The 24,980-nt window shown below is 41.3% G+C and overlaps 3 protein-coding genes across 10 annotated transcripts in view; 1 reads left to right on the top strand and 2 right to left on the bottom strand.

Annotated features, from left to right (window-relative positions):
* Window positions 1-733, bottom strand: part of LOC124262092 (fatty-acid amide hydrolase 1-like) — a 33,796-nt gene extending 33,063 nt beyond the window's left edge. Inside the window, exon 1 of the mRNA XM_046696539.1 lies at window positions 646-733. The gene's annotated coding sequence lies outside the window, so the exon portion shown is untranslated. The remainder of the gene's footprint in view (window positions 1-645) is intronic.
* Window positions 733-24,980, top strand: part of LOC124262089 — a 35,889-nt gene continuing 11,641 nt past the window's right edge. Inside the window, exons 1-6 of one of the 3 annotated variants that reach the window (XM_046696524.1) lie at window positions 733-952; window positions 1,233-1,849; window positions 1,952-3,197; window positions 4,322-4,547; window positions 4,898-5,137; window positions 5,265-6,367. In XM_046696524.1, the coding sequence (XP_046552480.1) occupies window positions 1,740-1,849; window positions 1,952-3,197; window positions 4,322-4,547; window positions 4,898-5,137; window positions 5,265-5,776 (2,334 nt within the window). In that variant the 5' untranslated portion in view covers window positions 733-952; window positions 1,233-1,739 and the 3' untranslated portion in view covers window positions 5,777-6,367. Of the gene's footprint in view, window positions 953-1,232; window positions 3,198-4,321; window positions 4,548-4,897; window positions 5,138-5,264; window positions 6,368-24,980 lie in introns of those variants that run through there. The other 2 variants (XM_046696522.1, XM_046696523.1) reach the window with 2 other exon arrangements.
* The window catches only part of LOC124262090 (cyclic GMP-AMP synthase-like), a 47,233-nt gene continuing 30,908 nt past the window's right edge, over window positions 8,656-24,980 (bottom strand). For 3 of the 6 annotated variants that reach the window (XM_046696525.1, XM_046696530.1, XM_046696529.1), the window contains one exon: window positions 8,656-9,834. In XM_046696525.1, coding sequence (XP_046552481.1) covers window positions 9,335-9,834 — 500 coding nt within the window. In that variant the 3' untranslated portion in view covers window positions 8,656-9,334. Of the gene's footprint in view, window positions 9,835-11,717; window positions 11,946-12,108; window positions 12,350-14,065; window positions 15,518-20,580; window positions 20,706-24,980 lie in introns of those variants that run through there. The other 3 variants (XM_046696528.1, XM_046696527.1, XM_046696526.1) reach the window with 3 other exon arrangements.

The following is a 24,980-nucleotide window of genomic DNA, read 5'->3' as shown; positions in this document are numbered from 1 at the left end:
AACACATGCTTGTCGTAAGATGCAACACATGTCATCGTATCCCAATTGCGTAGAATATGAGATCCATGGGAGACAATACTCTGAAACAATGATATCAACAATCTCCAAAACAGCGGTTTTATCACAAAATTATACAAAGCACTGTGTCCGTGCCACAGCAGTATAACGTTGTCGGAGGTCGGTGTTGATGCCGTTGGAATCATGTCAGTTAATGGTAAAAAGTCACATAACAACACCCTCTTAGCAAGCTTCCTCGTTCTGTAAGTACAATAGATCCTGACGAAACTGTTCTTAATGACACTACACATGGGGCTTGAGATTATGTTTTTGGGATCAGTGACCACGCACGCACGCACGCACGCACGCACGCACGCACGCAGGCACGCACGCACGCACGCACGCACGCACGCAAAAACCAAAAAAACCCACAAAAACCACAAAAACCACCCCTCGTCCCTCAACCCAGCGTAATCTAAAGGTCTGCCTTAATGTTATATTGTTAAAACCGTATCCTTTGCAGACGTTAACATATGAATATTTAAAGTGGGCGAGGACTTGCGATATCTACACCTGCAGGCGACCTGGTTAAACCAGTTCTTGGAAAATTGATTTCCTGCGAACGTATATACGAAAGTACAACCCGACCTCAGCCTTTGTGAGTTCCAACACACTGTACACCTCCTCTTCCGCCTCAACAGAAAACCCACGAAGACCTTGTGGGGGTGTAACGTATTGATAAACATTCCGTCAGTATGTCAGTAGCATGTGCTAGTATTGTTGCTGACGGCGGAGGTTATGCTTGGCGAGCAACACGATAGCATAAAATGCGCCCACACATTCCGGTGTCACGTGACAGACACTAAATGTATTATGTTCTGTATGAGAGAAATACTTCAGTGACAGTGTTCAACCACAGTCAATGGCAGACAGGAGAACAAGCTCGACTCCGCCTGTGAGTACTGAAACGAGAAACTAGGGATCTGCATATGTCAACAGTTCACTATAACTAGTCGTTCTGACAGTGTGATAGTACTCACTGTAAACGAGAAAGACGTATTGTTTTTTGTGGTTGTTAATACAAGTATGCGATAAAACACTTTATAAGACATTTCTGCTAAAGGCAGCATTTATGATACGACTTGGTGTTTATGAATCAATAACAAACAGCAAAGATACCATGTAATGAGCAAACCGACTTGGTCGATTCACTGAATCAATAATTTCATTGTCAGTGATGTAACGTCAGCAACGATCCACGTTGGTTACTATGGCACACAGTCGACCACGCCCCAACCAAGGAACGCCTCGCTCGACCTGCGTGGGTTGCCGGTGACCTATTCTCGGAATCACTCGTGACGTCATGCATCAGGACAGGTAACCTTCAGAAACGAAAGTAGACAATTATTCAACCGTGAACGCCCAGTGTTATGTTCGTTAAGATCTCAGACCCACTGCCTCTTTCCGAGCTTTTTATCATCAGGATCTCATTAAAACACTTCGCCAGTGCATGTTATTCTTGTATGGAATCAAATGAAAGATTCATTAGTGTATCGGGTTTCTAACACCGGTTGTACAAAGACATGGTGTGACGTGACTGCCACGAGCCTACTGAGAAGGACAAGGTAGTATCTCGGACCTGCTACACAGGGAATCTACACAGTCAACAGTGTCTAAACTAACCCCCGATCCACACGGCAGAAATGTGAGTACAAATTGTTGTACAACAAGTCCACTCAACCATGTCAAAGAAGAATGACGGAAAGCGACAATGTCCTGACTGCAACAAGTGGTTTGTGGATTTGAATAACCACAAGAAATGTGATGGTAGGGGCCAAACAGCCAGCCAAAGGTCACCGGATGACAAGCTTCAATGTCCTGATTGCAACAAGTGGTTTGTGGATTTGAATAACCACAAGAAATGTGATGGTAGAGGCCAAACAGCCAGCCAAAGGTCACCGGATGACAAACAACAATGTCCCGACTGCAACAAGTGGTTTGTGGATTTGAATAACCACAAGAAATGTGATGGTAGAGGCCAAAGAGCCAGCCAAAGGTCACCGGATGACAAACAACAATGTCCCGACTGCAACAAGTGGTTTGTGGATTTGAATAACCACAAGAAATGTAATGGTAGGGGCCAAACAGCCAGCCAAAGGTCACCGGATGACAAACAACAATGTCCTGATTGCAACAAGTGGTTTGTGGATTTGAATAACCACAAGAAATGTAATGGTAGGGGCCAAACAGCCAGCCAAAGGTCACCGGATGACAAACAACAATGTCCCGACTGCAACAAGTGGTTTGTGGATTTGAATAACCACAAGAAATGTGATGGTAGAGGCCAAAGAGCCAGCCAAAGGTCACCGGATGACAAACAACAATGTCCCGACTGCAACAAGTGGTTTGTGGATTTGAATAACCACAAGAAATGTGATGGTAGGGGCCAAACAGCCAGCCAAAGGTCACCGGATGGCAAACAACAATGTCCCGATTGCAACAAGTGGTTTGTGGATTTGAATAACCACAAGAAATGTGATGGTAGGGGCCAAAGAGCCAGCCAAAGGTCACCGGATGGCAAACAACAATGTCCTGATTGCAACAAGTGGTTTGTGGATTTGAATAACCACAAGAAATGTGATGGTAGGGGCCAAAGAGCCAGCCAAAGGTCACCGGATGACAAACAACAATGTCCTGACTGCAACAAGTGGTTGGTGGATTTGAATAACCACAAGAAATGTGATGGTAGGGGCCAAACAGCCAGCCAAAGGTCACCGGACGACAAACAACAATGTCCTGATTGCAACAAGTGGTTTGTGGATTTGAATAACCACAAGAAATGTGATGGTAGAAGTCGCCCAAGAATGTCTCCATGTGTGAATTCCACACCCCTAGGATCCGGTAACCCAACAACCGGACAACATATTGCCCATTCAAACGAGATGGATAGAGATGTCGTGACAAAGATGGAAGAGTTTGTTGGGCACATGGTAAGTACTTGCAAACTGGAACATTCAAGGAATCCAAGGAGTGATATTTTGAATTTCTTCAACGATGATGTGGCACTGAAACAAACTGAAATCGTGGATGTGGCACCATATTTTACAGAGTTGCAGAACGATATCTGTACCTTTCTCAAATCGAAGACGCCTTGGACGTGGAAGGTGTTTAGGGGAGGTTCATATTACGACAAAACTAAGGTGAGTGTTCGTTGCTGTTTAGTTTGTTTGTCTGTTTTGTTGTTTGTTTGTTTGTTTGTTTGTTGTTTAACGCCACACTCAGCAATATCTTTTCATCAAAGTGACATGAGTTACTGCTGTGATGACGCTATATCATGGATGACCCACAACAAACTTAAGCTCAACAGCAACAAGACAGAATGCATTCTGTTTGGTCCAAAGAAGCGCCACTCCGCAAAATTGGACATATTCGCCAATGTCTTACAGTTGAATCTGCCAAGACTCTTGTATTGTCACTTTTAATGAGTAAGCTTGATTATTGTAACTGTTTACTGGCCGACGCATCAAAGACCCAGATAGCCAAGCTACAGAGAGTGCAGAACGTCGCCGCCCGCATCGTGACTCGCTCTGGAAAATATGAACACATTACTCCTATACTGTACACTCTCCACTGGCTTCCAGTCGAGTTCCGGATCAAGTTTAAACTCTTATGCCTTGTTTTCACTGGAACTGCGCCTTCCTGTCTATCCAATCATCTAACCGTGTACACACCTTCCCGATCTCTCCGCTCACAGGATAAGAACTTGCTTGTTCTTCCCAAAGTGAAGACAGTGCTGTATGGAAACAGGTCCTTTGTCCATGCAGGATCAATAGCCTGGAACAGTCTCCCACAGAGTTTCAGAGACTGTTGTGACTTTCATGCCTTTAAATCCAATCTGAAAACACACATGTTCAAGATAGCCTTTGAACTGTAGCTCTTTGCCTTACTTACATTTTTATTTGTGCGCTTTTAGCATGCATAAGCATGGATATATGCGCGTTACAAATATGCCATTATTATATTATTATTAAAGTACGTAGTAATACACAAACATTCTACACCAACAAATGGACACTGAAGGCATTACAACTTACATCTCGTGTGTTCACTGAAATTATATTTGCAGTAGATTAAGAGCGAATTGCTACAACATATGATAAGCACGTATTACTGATGCATGATATTTCCTCACAGGGTTATAGAAGCACCACACTTAAGATCAAAGTGTTAGCCAAAGAGAAATATCTCACAGTTTACAGAAAGATCTTTCATAATCATGTTTACCTGTAGGTGCACTGCTCAGCCTCCAGTTTTCTTGTTTAAGGTGTCTCGACCCAATGAAATGGATTGTTTATTCATTCCGGAAGTTGATTCACCTCTTCAGCCAGTGTATAGGGACTGCTATCCTGGCTACTGCAAGGTCAGAGTTGAAAATACGTCTTCAGCTCTTAACAGTCTGTGCAAAGACAGCTTCCTCAACCCTGGGGAGTATAGGCAGTATTTCTTTGACCGGATGGACGAATTTGTGCGCGGAAGTCCCAGGTGTAAGAGTAAGTTTGTTTCTTTCTTGTTTAACTTTGCACTCCGCAATACTTCAGTTATATGGCGGTGGTCTGTAAATAATCAAGTCTGGATCAGACAATCTAGTGATCAACATCATGAGAATCGATTTACTCAGTTGAGTAAAAGTAAGAAGAAGATGTGGTATGTGTTATGATGTTTTCACCCCAAGGGGTGATGCATCCCAATCCACAAGACCTACTGATCAGTGTTTCAGTAATTATAAAGGCTTGGTAATGATTGAAATACACGTTCATGAAAACTGTGTCATCACCTCTGTCGTTCCTTGCCCAAGTGGTTCCTTCATTTTGGTGGTATAGATGACATTTCTTTCTCACAGGGAACCTAAACCACCCAAACTCCCCATCATTCGGCATCACCTACTTCGGCCCAAAAACCTACCATGGCACCCTTGACATCGACATGGACATCGTCCCAGCTATCAACATACCACAATGGCCACCGTCTCCGACTGCTCGGGATCTGAGCAAATGTGAAAATCTCAAGGACATATCCCATCTCATCAACCCTTCTGACATCAAGGAAAAAGGATTCAACATTACAACAAAGTGCTGTCCAGGTAGGGTCTTCTGAGTCATTCTTAAGTACCACTTCATTTGAATATGTGGGTAATGTCTATCGAATCTTCTTCTTTGCATAATATCCCAACATTGGTTCCAATACTAAATTGCTTGTATTTCTTTCAGCACACAATCCACACAATCTGCAGTGGCAGATGTCGTTCTCCCTCGCTGAGCAGAAACTCACTTTGCACGGGAACAAAGACAGCTGGAAGCCTATCCTCCGAACAATAAAACGAGTGATGGAGATTGCCAAGGGCCAACAGGGCCTCATGGACACAGTAAAATCAGAGATGATCCAGCAAGTCGCCGAACACACCAAACAACATTACTTGAGGGATGCCTCATTTCGGTTAGGTTTCACAACTTACCACATAAGGACGTTGATGTGGACGTTGTTGTACGACCTCAGCGCCGGGTTCCATGTGTGGAAGGATGAAACTCAGGAACATAGGTTACACTTCTGTCTGGGCAAGTTCAAGAAAATGTTGACTGGCGAGATGACGGTGCCCCATTTCTTCTTGCCTAACGTCCGGGATATGATGAGCACTGTGCGTTGGAAGGACAGAGAGTTCATGTACATTTTGGTCAGATCCACGGAAATCCTGTTTTCTAGAGTCACCGACCAATATTCGTAAACATAACTGAGTGAGTGAGTTCAGTTTTACCCGACTTTTAGCAACATTCCAGCAATATCGTGACTGGGGACACCAGAAATGGGCTTCAGACATTGTACCCATGAAGGGACTCGAACCCGGGTGTTCGGCGCGTTCGGTGTTCGGCGCGACAAGCGAATGCTTTAACCACTAGTCTACCACAAGGCCCCGTAAACAGAGCTGACAACTTGTCCTTTAAGTACTAGTTTAACAGACTCTCACCAAAGTGACAATTGTTGCAAAAATATCAACACGTTCCATTTGAGACAGGAATTTGATGATCAAATCAAATTGAAAAGATATATTACTGCCACAAAATATTACGTATTTTCATTGACTAAACATTGTTTATATTCCACTCACTCACTCACTCATGCACTCACTCACTCACTTACTCACGCACGCACACATACACGAAAACACGCACGCACATACATACATTTCACCATATAAATCTCTGATGCTTAGATTAAATAGAGTCATGTAAGTTTGGGTAAATTGGGTTCTTGACAAGTTGAAAAGAAATTGCCCAGAACTCTAAATCGTGATGGAAATAAATGAATGTTCGCCTTCTTTTCATTTGTGTATTAATTTTCTGAAATGGATGAGCAGATGTCGGATAAAAGTCACAGATGAAGTCAGGCAAATGGGGTTTAATGCTGTATTCAAAGTTTTACGAGGGTTGTCCCAATGAACGGATCGCACAAACTCTACAAAACTCACAGTGTTTTAAGAACAGTATCTTAGCACGTGCTTGACATGCACAAGATGAATTCCACGTGCTAAACTTTCCTATATATAGCTGTCAAACCCTATCATTTCCTCTCAAAATGGAGAGAACCGAATGCAGGGCTGTTATGAAGTATTTTCTTTTCAAATTCATTATGACATGACACAGACATTAGGTGATGGAAATCTGGGTTAGAATTGATCTTCAGCAAACAATGTTGGTCGTAAGACATGACTAACCGGATCGGATGTTCAGGCTCTCTGACTTAGTTGATATGTGTCATCGTATCCCCACTGAGTGGATCGATAGTCATGATGTTGATCACTAGCTTGTGTGGTCCAGACTCTATCAACTAAACGACGTCAATAGATGGTAGCTGTCTCTAGGGTTGGACACCAAGGGGATAAAACAAGGTCAGATTTGTGTCAGTTTAATGTGCCAGAGCGGGATGACCTTGCGACTTGCGTGCGACGTTAACCAAACAAAAAACAAACCAAACTATGCATAAAGATTCAACTCATGCTGTTGATCCCTGGATTGTTTGGTCCAGACTCGATTATTTACAGACCGCCGCCATATTGCTGGAATAGTGCTGAGTGCGGCGTAAAACAACAACCAACCAACCCAATAGTAAGCTATCCTTGCCACACGTCCTGGATGCGATGAACATCACTTAACCCGCCCGAAAGCCATTGTTTGTCACGTGACCCTAAAAACTCATCATCCGTGATGACCTCCTCATCCGTCTCAAAGGACAGATTTGAGTTGAGGGAAGAGGAAGAACTCAGAAGGGGCAAGATCTTGAGAATAGGCTGGGTGAGGGAGGATCTCCAAGCCACAGTCCTGTGCAGCATTCACTGCCACTTGGGCCGTATGAACTGCACCATTGTCTTGGAGGAGCCAGACACCTTGGCGCTTTTCTCTGATCTGATGACGCAGCCTACGTAATTCATCAGCGTAATATGTACCATTTATTGTGGAACCTTTCTTTAAATAGTCTAAGTTTGACAAACCACTATCCACCAGACTGTACAGGGATGACTTCAGCTTCCCAATAGTCAGATACCCGTGAAGATCCGGGTTAGAATTGGGTTTCAGCAAAACCATGCTTGTCGTAAGAGGCAACTAACCGGATCGTGTGGTCAGGCTCGCTGATTTGGTTGACACATATCATCGGTTCCCAATTACATAGATCAATGCTCCTGATGTTGATCACTGGATTGTCTGGTCTAGATCGATTATTTACAGACCGCCGCCAATCTTCTGATTTTAGAGGCAGGCCAAATGTTGGAAGGGCAAATAATTTTGACAAATTTCTCCCCCTTTGGGTTAGAGTACGACATGTGTCGTAGGCACTTTGATGGGGTATGGGTTTACCCGGGAATATAGACATGTTTGTATATTCTCTGAGTTAAGTTAAAGTTGTGTTACCTAAGTCTAGATCACAGTGCTGACAATATACATGAAATATCAGCAGCTTATTATTATGACCATCAGCACAGCCATGTACAGATCAGCTGCCTGCGTGTAATTAACCTTAATTAACCTTAGAGTATATGGCCGGTTGGCCACGGAAGTTTAACATTGTGGTTGAGGTGCATGCTGGATACTGCAGGCTGACCATACTTGTATCGTACTACGATACAGGGCAGGGCCTAGATTTTCGAAGCTCTCTTAGCGCTAAGATAGTCGTAAGTGCCATACATTAACATTAACTTACGACTATCTTAGCGCTAAGAGAGCTTCGAAAATCTAGGCCCAGGCTGACAGTCAAGTATATAGACAACGAATTCTGAATGTAACGGGATTTGACCCTCGGACAGCGGCTTGGCAGTTGGGCTGACGATCGCCTCTGTGATGCTGCCCTGCCGTTGCTGCACTATCATGTAATTGCATACTTAGCTTACAAATAAAGTGTTGTGGACCCACTGATGGACTTCTGTGTTTGAAGAGACAGATATCCCCAAAACGCTATAACCAGCCCGGGATACATGTTTGATAAATGCACTTTGTTAAAGTATCATCAGCTTTGAACTCTATGTTCCATTTTTTAAATAACTCTCCATCCCCAACAGAAATATAAGAGAAAAGTGTTACGTTATCTTTATCATTTTATTTCCAAATAATAATGATATTACTTCCCAAGACAATCACATTAAGCAGGTTTCATGTGAACATGGAATATATTTGTTATACAAATACGGAACGTCACAAAACAGTTCACGGCCTCATTCTTTATTCAGTACTTGTGTACACCTACGCCCTATGGTACAATTAGAAGTCCATAGAAGACGGCATATCCAGCCGCGAGCCGTTGGTTAATTGACAAACATGGCTGTATCTCATATAACTGATTTGTCTTTACTTGGAAAAGTTCACAATTAAGATGATTCTGGGGGTGATTGCAATAATAACTTGTCGATATTAAGAGTTACTTTGAGACTTAAATAGTGAGAACACATACATTAAATACGTGTAAGGGTCATGGCATAAATTTTAAGAGTGAGTGAGTTTAGTTTTACGCCGTTTTAGCAATATTACAGCAATATCACGGCTCTTGACACCAAATCTGGGACGCATACATTGTGCCCATGTGGGGAATTGAACCCGGGTTCCGGCGTGACGATCGAACGCTTTAACCATTTGGCCATCCCGGTGTCCCTCAACTGTAATAAGACAGATGAGGACAATGTACAGTATCAGCATCACACGACTGTTTTACTTGCATCGACATCCTTCACTGCCCCAAGGACTGATAAGTACGTATCCTTGACTGACCAATGGTTTAAATGTTTGTCCAGTTTTGGGAGTCACTGCTTCTTGCTGAATATTACCTCAGTTGCCCTTGCTATAACATAGAGGAATTCCCTTTCCTTTCCTAGCTTATGCGGTAAAATGTTCTTGATCTGGGGAAGGAAGAAGTGCGGCACAACCATTTCCCCTGTCATCATCTTCTGGAACTTCCGGAGACATTCCTGGAATCTTGTGGCCATTGTTTCTGTCCCCCACACGTGCTCCCCTAATGTCAGTTCATACAGCTGCCACCACATCAAGGTTCTGATGTGATACGTTGTCAGCAGTGAAGAACGCAGTTCTGGCCTCTGCTTCTGGACATACCTCACTGCTTTTTGGATCTGCAAGAGCTCTGGGCTGTTACTCTTGGCACAGGAATCACTGTTGCCTTTCGCAATTTCCAAAACTCTTTTCAATGTCCTAAGTGACGGTTTCCAAGAGACTTTATCGGCATATTTGGTGATGGTCTTCTCAGCATAGGAACAGGAAACTTGCCACAGGAGGTCAGGATTTTTGGCTTTTCAAAAAAGAAGGATAAATAAGGAATTTATCAGATTTGTACATTTGCTTACCAAAACAAACAGTTCAACGGTTGATCTTTACAGAAAGAAACCCTAAAGTGAGCATGAACAGTTCTGATGTTGACCAAAGAATATACTGAGGATGAATCTCCTATTCGAATCCTCGATATATTCACATACATCTGAATTAGATGGGTTGGTTATCTTTCTTGTCTTTTCGTGTGTACACATTTATGTATACTCAGTGTTTCAAGAATTCAAATCATAGGTGTCTCACTTCTCAGAGCCATCAATATATTTATAGCTCGCATATATATTTCATTGTTTGCCTGACCCGTGAAGATCCGGGTTAGAATTATAGCCTTCAGCAACATATCCTTGTCGTAAGAGGCGACTAACGGGATTGGGTGGTCAGACTCGCTGACGTTGTCGCCACACGTTATTGTATCCCTTTTTGCTCAGGGTGCTGTTCCACTAACCGATCTTACCTAATATCAATCTTAGCAAGTTACGCCAATTTTACAATCGTCTTAGCTTAAAGTTACACCCGTTCCACTACCCGATCTTAGGCCGATCGTAGCCGGTCTTACGATCACTATAAATAATCGAGTCTGGACCAGACAATCCAGTGATCAACAGCATGAGCATCGATCTGCGCAGTTGGGAACCGATGACATGTGTCAACCAAGTCAGCGAGCCTGACCACCCGATCCCGTTAGTGGCCTCTTACGACAAGCATGGGTTATTGAAGTTCATTATTCTAACCCGGTCCTTCATGGGTATTTTTCCAGCCATGTGTAAACGTAAAGAAAAAAACCTAGAGCAAAATATTAGGGTAGTGAGCACCTTGGTTTCAGGTGCAAGTGCGTGTGAACGCTGGGTATCAGGCATAATATAATAATAATAAATGCATATTTATAGTGAGCCTATTCTACATCCTGGGGCATGCTCAAAGCGCTATGTACAGATAATTTACACGAGAGTATTTACAGCCGAGATTATAAGTAATATACTGAAAACAGGTTTCAGTCTGGACTTTAAAAATGTCAATTGTGTCAGAGCTTTTAATATGTGCCTGAACCTTGTCAATCAGAATAAACAAGGCGTGAGGAGGCATCCTCTATAACGTACGCAGAATCTGTCAGTGGTCTTGAATAACACGCGGCCTGCCTTTAGAATCCCCCCACCAAATAAGTGCACGTGAAATCAAACATATTTTCATCTTTTTGTTTTAGAACATTGTTCACTTCACGGCTGTCCCTATTCTTAACCATGCAATATTGTTGTACAATGTGTTACACCGACTCGCTCGGTTGTGTTCCCATGACAACAGTGGTCAGACTGGCCTGACATTTGTAAGGCAGTGCAGTGTTTGTTTACATCACAGAAATATACAAATTCATTTCATGGGGGATTTTAGGGGACGCTCACGGTGAAATGCTCGCTCTTATTTTTCACATGGAATAGGAAAGCCACCATTTTGGTTTCTCTACGATTGATTTTAGTTATCCTAAATTGGCCATGAGCAACTTAGACTTTGAATCTTAACTTTACGATTGACTTGGGTAAGATTGGTTAGTGGAACGGTATGCCGATCGTAACGTCACGCTAAGATTGGGATTTTAGGGGTTTACGATTGGCATAAGGCTAAGATCGGTTAGTGGAACGGTATGCCGATCGTCACGCTAAGATTGGGATTTTAGGGGTTTACGATTGGCATAGGGCTAAGATAGGTTAGTGGAACGGCACCCAGGTTATGATGTTGATAACTGGATTGTCTGGTCTAGACTGGATTATTTATCGGCTGGCGCCATATAGCTGGGATATTGCTGAGTGCGGCGTTAAACAACAATCAAACCATCAATCAATCATTACTAACCATGACACCAGTGCTTCGCAGTTACGTTGAATCCCTTTTCCTGAACGACTGTAGCTTTACTCTTGTCCGGGATGACTTTCTTGATGTCACGGGAAATGCTCTTTGAAAGCCAGTGTTTGATGTTCAGTGACGGCACAAAGTCAATGTCAATACTTTTCATCCCTTCTTCAGTTGGAATACCCCCATAGCTCACCGCGAAAGATTGGGTAGACGAAAATTTGCGAGCATCTGAAACGAAACAGATCTGTTGTTGTTTAAATTTCCGCCTGGTGGCATTGAATATGTCAAGTATCTCATTTGATACTGGGTGTGGTTTACAATGTGTCTATTCAAACGTTCATATCATTCAGGGACATTATAAAATTTGAACAAGTGAATTAAATCAACGAACCCTTTAACTTTCTATCAGTTTGAAGAACACGTTCAAGCTTCTCAAAGACGTATGCCTTGAACCTTTTTGAGTTTACATAGCTTCCATCAAGGAATAGCTGGAGATCCTTCTCGTGGTCATGCACATCACCGACGACCTTCACCTTGCAGGCCCCAGCTTTACAGGTGTCATCAAACTCAGCCACAATTTTGGTCTTAAGAACTGGGAAGATTGTGCAGTCAAATTCATTTGGTCGGGCCACCTGAGAAAGGAAGAGGCTTATACACCTGACTGACTCTAGCAGTATTCAAATCTAAAGTTATAGATATCATTAACGTTTTAAATATATTATTATTATTTAAGAAATACAGTTCGCTCTACCACCATGAATAGTGTAATAAAACACACTTTCGCCCTGAACTATTATAGCTAAAGTACGAGGACGCTTGCATCCGAGTGCTTTTATAAATACGTTATAATAGTTCAGGGCGAAAGTGTGCTTTATTACACTATACATGGTGGTAGAGCGAACTGTAGTTCTTTTCTAAGATGCCAAATGTAATACTTTCTAAGGACAATTACGATTAATTTAAGGCAGAAAACAAACGAAGGTGTCGGTGGCCTAAATTCCTAAGAATCTTCGCACAGGGCTAACTGGCGCGCTGTTCTATTGATGTGTCTGCCCCCCTACGTTAAGACGAACGTTAACAGAAAAAAACAAATGATAACAGTTTGATGACGGTTTACGTTCGGATTAAATATCTCCTCTGAATTATTTTAATTACATCAAACCATATGGGGCAATACGAACGTCGCATTTCTACTACCAACGTAAGTTTAGATCAGTACATCCAGATGAAGCTGAGTAGTCAAGCGACTTTCCAAGATTGCATTGTGGGAATGTAAGCATTGCGAACGTTACCGTGTCGCTGAAAACTTGTGAGTCGAATTGACACATTTTAACCGTCGTAAAACATAAACGTAATGTTTCCACCAGTGATGTTAGCTGCGTGAAGCAACTGCAAACCAAGAAAGGGGATGCAACGGTGAAGTTTACTGTAGGAGGCCGTACGAGTCGATGACAACTGACATGCATCGTGGCGTCGCTTACATTGTGACGTAATGTAAAATGGTTCGATTACGAGAGGGCACACTAGAATGGCGCAGTGACGGGATAACGTCATTCAATTGTTACGTCATCAAAAAACTATACCTTTATTGTCTGATAATGTATTTTTTTTTCGCTTGTTCTAACCGCTAGGCATCTTAGAAAAGAACTTATAGCTAAAATACATGGAATTATCATGAAACGGCCCTCCCATTATCAGAAATTTGTGGGCCGCTGCAAATGATATTGGACCGCTCAACCTTAACGACGGGCCACGATCAGTTCTGTTGTTGATATTCTGGGTCAAACAAGTCAAAGCAACCCGAATTCCCGCTTTAAATAGCGGTAAATTGGCTTTCTTGTTGGTGCGAACCTTAACCATTGCACTATTAAGGCTGTTGATGGACCAAAACCGAACACTGACATAGTTTGACATGTTGCAGGCTATGGTCTTGTCAAAGGCCAAAGTCGAATATCGTCACTTTCTGTTGTGACGTCACTTGAATTGTTCGATGACGTAATTGCATTCGGGCAGTCAACCCCGTCAGAAGTTGATTTGGGTAAACTTACAGTCAAATTCCTTCATTGTTTCCTTTTTCTTTTCAACACAAATTCCATGTATTTTAGTAATAATAACTACGGTAATGCTATTTTTGAGGGCATTATCATTTGCAGAAGCCCTCGGTCTTTTTCAACTGCCCTCCATTGTCGGGGCAGTTAATGGAAGACCTCGGGCTTCTGCAAATGATAATGCCCTCAAAAATAGCATTACCCTTAAAATAGTCAGCCTTGCATCCTCAATACAACCCAAACTACGTTTGTTATAACCTCATGAAGGAAACCTTTTGCTTTTGTTAATTCCGTTCCTACCTTAGTTCCATCGAAGTGAGACCCTGCATTGCAAAAAGTCCATTTTCCAAGGTTCATCTCACTGTTTAATAATCGCATTATCTTTTCTCTCAACCACCTAAAATGCCCCAACGCTACGTCGATATCCTTCTTTTTCATTTTCACTTCTTTTTGAAAGAAGTTCTTGATGTCCCTTTTTGGATTGTCAGAGCTCCGAATGATCTGTTTATTTACCATCTCAGTAATCAGTGCATCCATCTCCGCTATGTCCACAATATAGCCTTTCTGTTCACTCTGTGAATGGCATGATTTTCTTTTGTCAGAATCTCTTGCCGCCTTCCCCGAATCCTGCTTCACGCCTACAGTAGATACTGGTCTAGCAGGCTTATGGGCAGAGGATCTCATCATGTCAGGACATTTCATTCGTTTTGTGTCGGGAAAAGGTTGAAAAGTTAATTTTGACAGGCAAAGTATGATCATTTTTTGGAAGAAAACTATTATCCTCCAAAATGAACCAACGGGTTTGAAAAAAATACAGAGAACTGAATCTTTTACGATCGAAATTTTAAGGTTCACGTCTGAGTTTGAAAATGTTTCTCCATCATATTCCTTTGTTGTTAAATCGCCTGCAGTTTCATGCTCACCGTTCTCTGCCTTCTTTGATGACCTTGTTGGTGAACCCTCAACATTTTTCTCAGACTGATGAGCATTTGACTTAGCAACAGGCTTAGACTTAGTTCGCCTATGCCACGTTGTCCTACCTTGGTCCTTCATTGGTGTTTTGTCGTCTGTGAGTGGAGAGGCCTTTGGGGCCCTGTTCTTTGTCCCGAGACTTAGACTTGGTGTTGGTGGCTGTTTCGTGTCTTTTGACGGCGATGGTCCGTGTTTGCCGTCCTTAGACCGCGGAGGATATTTCACCTTAGGAAATTTGACATTATCCGGTGATAAAAGGAAATTTGTGCCATCACGTTTTGAAAAGACTTGTTTTGAATTAGGTTTGCTTCTCCCTTTCTTTGTATGGGCACGTGATGCTGTTATTGTTGGCTGTTTCGTGTCCTTTGACGGCGAAAGTCCATGTTTGCCGTCCTTAGACCGGGGAGGATATTTCACCTTGGGACGTTTGACATTATCCGATGATAAACGGATATTTGTGCCATCACGTTTTGAAAAGCCTTGTTTTGAATTAGGTTTGCTTCTCCCTTTCATTATATGGGCACGTGATGCTGTTATTGTTGGCTGATTCGTGTCGGCGATAGTTTATGTTTAGACGGAGGAGGGTAGCCTATTTGCGATATCTTCTAAACTGAAGGTTTTGATTTTGCAGGGGGTTTGGTTTTTACAGATGATTTCAGGCCATACATGGGTGGGTTTACCCGAGTTTGTGGCTGTAGTTGGTGGGGCTCCCTTTTTCTAGTGGATTTTTCGGTCTGTATTTCAGCATCCGTATTTTAGGCTTTTGTACAACACAGGTATCTGCAACCAAGTTTTGATAGATCATGAATAGACAGTGTATGGTAGATCATGAACAAAAGATCTTAATATTCAAAAATTAATCAGATCAAACTGTGTAATTTTCTAAATGTAGAGTACATTTCACAGTGAAGGCAGACTGATAGTCGTCCATGCAAAATCAAATTCATTTTATCTGAATTTAAATTACACCACCTCTGTGGATTGGTAGATTGAGTGTCTGCACGAATAGGGAAGCTTGGATCCCTTTGCCGTGCCGCCGTGATATTGCTAAAAGCGGCGTAAAACCTTACTCGGTCAGTCAGTCTGTACTAAACGACGTACCCGTGAAGATCCAGGTTAGAACTGATCTTCAGCAACAAAAGGTTGTCGTAGGAAGCGACTAATGGGATCGGGTGGTCAGGTTCGCTGCATGGTTGACACATGTCATGCTCATGCTGTTGATCACTGGATTGTCTGGTCCACACTCGATTATTAAAAGACCGCCGCCATGTAGCTGGAATATTGCTGAGTGCGGCGCTAAACAACCAGCCAGCCAACCAACTAAACTACGTTCATAGATGGTAACTCTCTAGGGCTCGACATCAAGGGGATAAAACAAGGTCAGATTTGAGTCAGTTTAACATGTCTGAGCGGGGTGTCCTTATAGAACTCTTGACAACAAATTAACTACAGAAGCCACAAAAAGGACCTGCTTATCTCAGTTGGCTTTCAAGCAAATTGGGAACAGAAGCCACACAGAGGACCTGTGTATTTAGTTGGCTTTCATACAACATAAGAACAGAAGCTCAAAGAGGACCTGTGTATCTCAGCTGGCTATCATACAAAACAGGAACAGAAGCCGCACAGGGCACTTCTAATATCCACACCCGTTGTCCGTTTGCCTATTACGTCACAGTGAACATACCTTACATACAGAGGAATACCTCAACGATAGTCACACAGGCACATCGAACTTCATCTAATGGGAGAAGTTTAGGAAAGGGGACAGCAACTGGTTGTCAATAGAGGAGACTTAAGCAATAGATAGGGTGACAAAGCCCAAAACATCGTGTTAAAATTAAATTAAAAGTATAAAAAGGATGCAATGAAACGTCAAAGAAAATTATTCAAAATTCAACCTATATTGCTGGCCTATTCACATCTATCAATCAACCAACCTACCAACCAACCAACGAAGAGAACAAACGAATGAACGAACGAACAGCTGCAAGACCTTATCTTGCGTCTCGGTACGTCCGCCTTCCCAGAATACCAGGAACATCAATCTGTATTCCGTGATGTAACTGCTACATAATGGGCAGAGTCGTGTTGATGACTCTTCTAGTCCCTGCTTTAAGGATAACCATACGCTTACCGACCGCCTCCGTGGTGTAGTGGTTAGAGCGTCCGCCCGGAGAGCGGAAGGTCGCGTTTTCGATCCCCGACCGCGTCATACCAAAACACGTTAAAATATGGTACTTGTTGGTGCCTGCCTGGCGCTCGGCATTAATGGGTACTGGTCGCCTCGGAGTCAGTATAATGTGTCTGGGTGGGGTATTCATGCTTCACTGCGGCATGGTATCTCAGTGGGCTAGCACTATAAAACCAGCTTAAGTCTGGGCTAGTACAAGCAGCCACACATACACATACACACGCATGCACGTCGTCATATGAGCGAAATATTCTCAAGTACGACGTTAAACCCAATTTCACCTCACCTCACCATACGCTTACCAATCCTCAAATGACTAAGCATTCGTCTATCTTATTTTCAAGATCTACTAAACATGAGTGGCTCTGATGCCACCGGACTATTTAACACTGAATATAATTCTAGTTTAGAGTAACTCGGCGCCTCAGAATACCATGTGTGACTACAACAACCTTTAACCAATAGTACCCGTAAGTAGGTCACGGCACTTCGCGAGACCTTACGTTGTTTAGTACTTCCGGTGACAAACGTTTTTCGGCAATGGCGATAACGCTGTTACATGGGGCACGCCGTGGGTCATCATACTCTACACTCGCTGTGTGACTCAGAAAACTATGTCATGTAACAGACTATAAACGTATCATGGCTATGTTGCATGAATAGCACGTGGATACCTGCCAAAAGCTGCAGAGTTGTCACAGCGTCGTCTTCATTTCTGGTTCTTTGAATCATTCATTAGTCCAGGTAAGTTTATTTGTTACATCGGTTTCTTTGTATTCATTTAAAGGCTGGTATAGTTTAAGCATGGCAGGCACAGTAAGGGTGGAGTTGACATGTGTGCAGATTGGTGAGTCGTTTGATCGCATTTAATATCCTACTTAAACCTCACAAACATGTGAGTTTTTTTGGTCAATATTTGTAAAGTTGTGCAAAAAACATTTTATCGGGAAGTGTGTCAATATATACAATATCTTGCAATTTGGAAATATCTAGAAGATACATGTATGTGCAATGAAATCCAAGGTGTAATTCTAAAAAAATAAATGTAATGCATTAAATAGTAATTTAATAGCATGTAAACAATTATGATTATATCCACACTTTGATTGATGTGAATAGCTCTGAATCGGTGTCTCTCACAAATGTATTCTTTTATATGAGCTTGATTAATACGACCCCATTTAGCATTTGTTTATTGTGTTCAGTTAAACATAACATCAACATGCTTAATTTATCAATACTATCTTGATATCAGCATTGTAAGGAACTGTTTACATTTTAGAAGTATATCATACTTGGTCTCACATGTGTTATGTATTTTTTTCAGTTGGAGCAGATGTACATCTTTAAGAGGAGAAAGAAGGAGGAATGTCTGTATCACCCCAATTATCATTGACATCTAGAGCAACTCAAACTGAAACAGATTCTTCAGATTTCTTTTAACATCTGGTGGTCAAGCAATACATTGCCAAAGAATATACAGCAAGAGTTGCATATACAGTTATAAAACATATTATAGCCCTACACATCATACTTTAGACACTTGCTTGAACAGGAAATGCTTGCCATCAGCAAGGTGTTGTGGAACGTCTTGGGACATCTTGGGACTCTCATATAATTCAGTGAGAATTTAGACGTGTGACCATGAAAATATTCCAGTTCATACTGTTACATTATTTTTCAGGTTTAACATCTGGGAAATGCAAAGAATGTTTTGAGTAATTATGCACTTGGAATAAAATTACAGAATACTTTTAAAACTTGTTTATTGTTTTTAAGTGTGGATAAACCAAGTACAAATTGAATGGTTTGGAAGATTTCTGATTTTAGCGATGATATTGATTTAACATAAAATATGTAACGATGAAGGTATGAGATTAGATTTTCAGTGTATATAGCAAAGGTTTCCAAGTGAGTGAGATCGGTTCTACACCGCTTTTAGCAATATTCTAGCAACATCATGGTGGGGATAGCAGAAATGGGCTTTACAGTTTGCACCCACCTGGGCAATCAACCTGGGCCTTCAGTGTGACAAGTTACCAGTTTAACCACTAGGCCACCCTACTACCCCGGTTTCCATGAAAAAGAAACATGCTTGCCAATGAAAATTAAACTTATCAATGGCACAGACATGTATTTCTACATGGCATAAAATCGTTGTTGAGATATGAATTTCTTTGTATTTGCTGTCAGATTTCAACACTGGTTCATAGCACAATAACCAGTACACATTATTCCTTTCAATTATTTTAAAACATTGGAGAATGCCAGTTACCCAACATGGCCTTAATGGCAGAATATTTGGAATATAGAAGTTACAAAAAGTAGGTGAAGAACATTATATTTCATGACAAGTAATCATACTCATGCTGCTATCAGCCTGTGTCTGCAGAATCTACAGTCATGACATAGTATACATTATGTATACATATTTAGTTTTCCCATGTGTTGGTCAGTATATTTTACAATACAGGAAATGTATTTGGTCAGTATATTTTACAATACAGGAAAAGTCTTTGAGTGATTGCCCCATATTTGAATGTATTTGGTCTTGCATTTTGTCTACTTGTGACTCGAAGGTGCTGTGCGCTGCTTAATATGTTGCTTACAGCACAGCAGAACCTCACCCCTGCATAACCAAGAACTAAGTAACACGCATGTACTGTACATCATAGTACATGGCTCATAACATACATGACAGTACAAAGTGTAATTAATATTGTCCATCAACCTGTTTTATATGTTACCGCACTAAAATAATGTTTACATAATTTGATAAATTATTGTTTCATGATGAAAATTCATCTGGCTGAGGGTTTTGACATTTTTGTTTTGAATATCTGACAGTAGTAACTGAAATAATTACACTATGTCATTATCAATATATTTACAGCACGTCAAAGAAAACCAATTTGACACATGCAAATCTCTGTCATCTATCCAGTAAAGTTAATACAGTCATCCCTTAGGCTTGAAAGAGAATAAAATTATATGTTAAGCCTACCGACTAGTTAACAAACTATTTATGTTAAAAAACTCAAGTATTATACACATGCATTATACATTGCATAAAGCCAATTGTCTCCATTAATTATATCTATTAACTAGTTCCTATCAAATATAAATGTTAACAGGTAAAAATAGTTTATAATTTGGAATAGTTACTGAAAACATTGTTACAGCATAACAAATGTATTAGAAAATAAATAACAAATTCAACAAACAAAAATATTCAAATTTAGAAATTACATACTTTAATTGATAATGAGTCAGTGTGGCCAAATATGAATAGAATACCAACGTGATAAGATGGTAACACATGACTGTTTTATGTATAGCAATAATATATTAATTAAAAGTTTTATTAGTTCAATAAATACAATTTAGTCAAATGCATTTCACGTTAACCATATCATTGATTCACCAAATATATATTTTTGACAAACACTCTCCGCGATACTGTGAAAAGAAACACGTTTAGCGTTAGAACTGCACTGGTTGTCAAAAAATATATTAAAGCTAAAGAAAGGTACTCATATGTTTTCGAATTGACTCGTGGTTGTCGGTTGTCAGTAAGGAACCGATAATCCTGGAAGGAATAATATGTTTCCGATCTTTCCGATCGTCCCCAAAAAACAGCTCAAGACCTTACCTTGCGTCTCGGTACGTCCGCCTTCAGTGGATCGAGTGACAACCAACCAAACAACGAAGGGAACGAACGAACGAACGAATGAAGGAAGGTAGGAACGAACAGAGGCGAGATCTTACCTTGCGTCTCGGTATACATACTCGGTATATATACGTCAGTCTTCAGTGAATTCCAGGAACAGCCAATCTATATATCGGAGAAATTTACCTGGAAAGCCCACGCCCACGATCTTCTTGTCGATTTATTATCATCGATCCGTGTTTGACATGCCAGGAGCCTATGATGAATCTCTTGGTTGTTTCTGCGTGTGTCATCAGCATACCCTACATCACTCATGGCTTTCCTTCCATATATATTCCGTGATGTAACGGAACTAATTGTTATGTTGCATAATGAACAAGACGTCGTGTCGATGACCGTTCTCCTCCCTACTTTGGTGGGGTAGCCTAATGGTTAAGGCGTTCGCTCTTCACACTGAAGACCCTCGTTCGATTCCCCACGTGGGCACATTGTGTGAAGCCCATTTCTGGTGTCCCCCGCTGTAATATTGCTGGGATATTGCTAAAAGTAGCGTAAAGCCTAACTTACTCACTCCTCCATACGTTGATCATAACTATCAGTTTACAAATCCTTAAATAACTAAGTATTCGTCTATCTAATAAATAGGATCAAATTAGTTTTAATGTAAGTGAAATGCAGAAAGTCTACAAGTTTGGGGATACTATGAGGCGGGTTGAAAAAACCTTGCAAACCAGAAAGAGTAAAGGTCAGAAGGAAGTATTTGTCAAATGGATGGGCTATCCTAAGGAATTCAACAGCTGTACCCTCAGTTGCTGTCTTTAAACCATGGAGTCAACATCATGTCCTGAGTGGGGGAAAGTATTTTTAAGAAAAGACGTTATGTTACGTCACCAGAGAACTAAACATCGTCTCAACAAAGTCACTGAAGTATATCCATCGCGATTCACTTTACTGCCGCCGCCACAATATGCGCCTGAACAATTCAAGTATACCATCCTTTCCAATGCGGTCATAGTTGGCCTCAGAGGCTGTGGAAAAATGTATTTGCACATGACATTTTGCTGAAAGGACCCATCAAACCAGCACATAACAACATCATCTGGTGCTATACGGAATGGCAGCCCATTTACCACTGCCAAAACTATGCCTCATATTCACTTCGACAAGGGGCTTCTATGTAACCTACGGGATGAACAGTACTTTTTAGATCATTTGATGTTCGAGGCCAAAGATACTAAATGTATCTGTCAGCTATTCACATACCTCCCATCACAAAAATGTTATCATTTTCCTGCTATAAGAAAACTTGTTTCCAAGAGACAGGGGGAAGGCGGGATAGCCTAGTGGTTAAGGCGTTCGCTAGTCACGCCGAAGACCCGGGTTCGATTCCCCACATGGGTACAAAGCGTGAAGCCCATTTCTGGTGTCCCCCGCCGTGATATTGGTGGAATATTACAAAAAGCGGCGTAAAACCAAACCCACTGACTCACTTCAAGAGGCAGGGAGTTACGTGACATTGCCCTGAATTCCCATTACGCCACACTATTTAATTCCCCTGTAGACAGGTAACAAGTCAACATATTTGCAAGACGCATTTACCATAACAACTCGCAACAGCCTTGTGGTAATCTAACTCTCAATTTGAGATCGAGTCCTCCAGAAAGTGAAAGACTGCAACCCAATATACTTAATGATATACAAGACCAGAAGTTGCAGCTATAAAAGGGACTCATGATCAATCAGCATACAGTAATAGGATTCCTGGAAAGATGTGTGTGAGGTTGACATGATACGTCTCGGGGTGTACAGTCAACGCACAGGTAGTGAAGCCAGCTGTACAGTCAACGCAACAATTAGTGCACAGATATTGAAGCCAGATGTACAGTCAACCCAACAAGTAGTACACAGGTATTGAAGCCAGATGTACAGTCATCCCAACAAGTAGTATACATATATTGAAGCCAGATGTACAGTCAACCCAACAAGTAGTGCACAGGTATCGAAGCCAGATGTACAGTCAACCAAACAAGTAGCACACGGGTATTGAAGCCAGATGTACAGTCAACCCAACAAGTAGTACACGGGTATTGAAGCCAGATGTACAGTCAACCCAACAAGTAGTAGACGAGTATTGAAGCCAGATGTACAGTCAACCCAACAAGTAGTACACGGGTATTGAAGCCAGATGTACAGTCAACCCAACAAGTAGTAGACGAGTATTGAAGCCAGATGTACAGTCAACCCAACAAGTAGTACACGGGTATTGAAGCCAGATGTACAGTCATCCCAACAAGTAGTATACATATATTGAAGCCAGATGTACAGTCAACCCAACAAGTAGTACACGGGTATTGAAGCCAGATGTACAGTCAACCCAACAAGTAGTACAGGGGTATTGAAGTCAGATGTGCAGTCAACCCAACAAGTAGTATACATATATTGAAGCCAGATGTACAGTCAACCCAACAAGTAGTACACATATATTGAAGCCAGATGTACAGTCAACCCAACAAGTAGTACATATATATTGAAGCCAGATGTACAGTCAACCCAACAAGTAGTATACATATATTGAAGCCAGATGTACAGTCAACCCAACAAGTAGTATACATATATTAAAGCCAGATGTACAGTCAACCCAACAAGTAGTATACATATATTAAAGCCAGATGTACAGTCAACCCAACAAGTAGTATACATATATTGAAGCCAGATGTACAGTCATCCCAACAAGTAGTATACATATATTGAAGCCAGATGTACAGTCAACCCAACAAGTAGGATACATATATTAAAGCCAGATGTACAGTCAACCCAACAAGTAGTATACATATATTGAAGCCAGATGTACAGTCAACCCAACAAGTAGTACACGGGTATTGAAGCCAGATGTACAGTCATCCCAACAAGTAGTATACATATATTGAAGCCAGATGTACAGTCAACCCAACAAGTAGTACACGGGTATTGAAGCCAGATGTACAGTCAACCCAACAAGTAGTACATATATATTGAAGCCAGATGTACAGTCAACCCAACAAGTAGTACACGGGTATTGAAGCCAGATGTACAGTCAACCCAACAAGTAGTACACATATATTGAAGCCAGATGTACAGTCAACCCAACAAGTAGTACATATATATTGAAGCCAGATGTACAGTCAACCCAACAAGTAGTATACATATATTGAAGCCAGATGTACAGTCAACCCAACAAGTAGTATACATATATTAAAGCCAGATGTACAGTCAACCCAACAAGTAGTATACATATATTAAAGCCAGATGTACAGTCAACCCAACAAGTAGTATACATATATTGAAGCCAGATGTACAGTCAACCCAACAAGTAGTATACATATATTGAAGCCAGGTGTACAGTCAACCCAACAAGTAGGATACATATATTAAAGCCAGATGTACAGTCAACCCAACAAGTAGTATACATATATTGAAGCCAGATGTACAGTCAACCCAACAAGTAGTACACGGGTATTGAAGCCAGATGTACAGTCAACCCAACAAGTAGTACACATATGTTGAAGCCAGATGTCAACCCAACAAGTAGCAATACAGTCAAGTCCCAACAAGTAGTACATATATATTGAAGCCAGATGTACAGTCAACAAGTAGTATACAACAAGTAGTAACCCAACACATATATTGAAGCCAGATGTACAGTCAACCCAACAAGTAGTATACATATATTGAAGCCAGATGTACAGTCAACCCAACAAGTAGTATACATATATATTAAAGCCAGATGTACAGTCAACCCAACAAGTAGTATACATATGTTGAAGCCAGATGTACAGTCAACCCAACAAGTAGTATACATATATTGAAGCCAGATGTACAGTCAACCCAACAAGTAGGATACATATATTAAGCCAGATGTACAGTCAACCCAACAAGTAGTATACATATATTGAAGCCAGATGTACAGTCAACCCAACAAGTAGTACACGGGTATTGAAGCCAGATGTACAGTCATCCCAACAAGTAGTATACATATATTGAAGCCAGATGTACAGTCAACCCAACAAGTAGTACACGGGTATTGAAGTCAACCAGATGTACAGTCAACCCAACAAGTAGTACATATATATTGAAGCCAGATGTACAGTCAACCCAACAAGTAGTACACGGGTATTGAAGCCAGATGTACAGTCAACCCAACAAGTAGTACATATATATTGAAGCCAGATGTACAGTCAACCCAACAAGTAGTACACGGTGTATTGAAGCCAGATGTACAGTCAACAGTCAACCCAACAAGTATTACATATATATTGAAGCCAGATGTACAGTCAACCCAACAAGTAGTATACATATATTTGAAGCCAGATGTACAGTCAACCCAACAAGTAGTACATATATAT

Source organism: Haliotis rubra, unplaced genomic scaffold (genome assembly GCF_003918875.1).
Source record: "Haliotis rubra isolate DU_JTF1 unplaced genomic scaffold, ASM391887v1 Scf820, whole genome shotgun sequence".
Taxonomy (NCBI): Eukaryota; Metazoa; Mollusca; class Gastropoda; order Lepetellida; family Haliotidae; genus Haliotis; species Haliotis rubra.
Note: the sequence above shows the minus strand (reverse complement) of the source record. Positions and strands in the feature narration are given on the sequence as shown.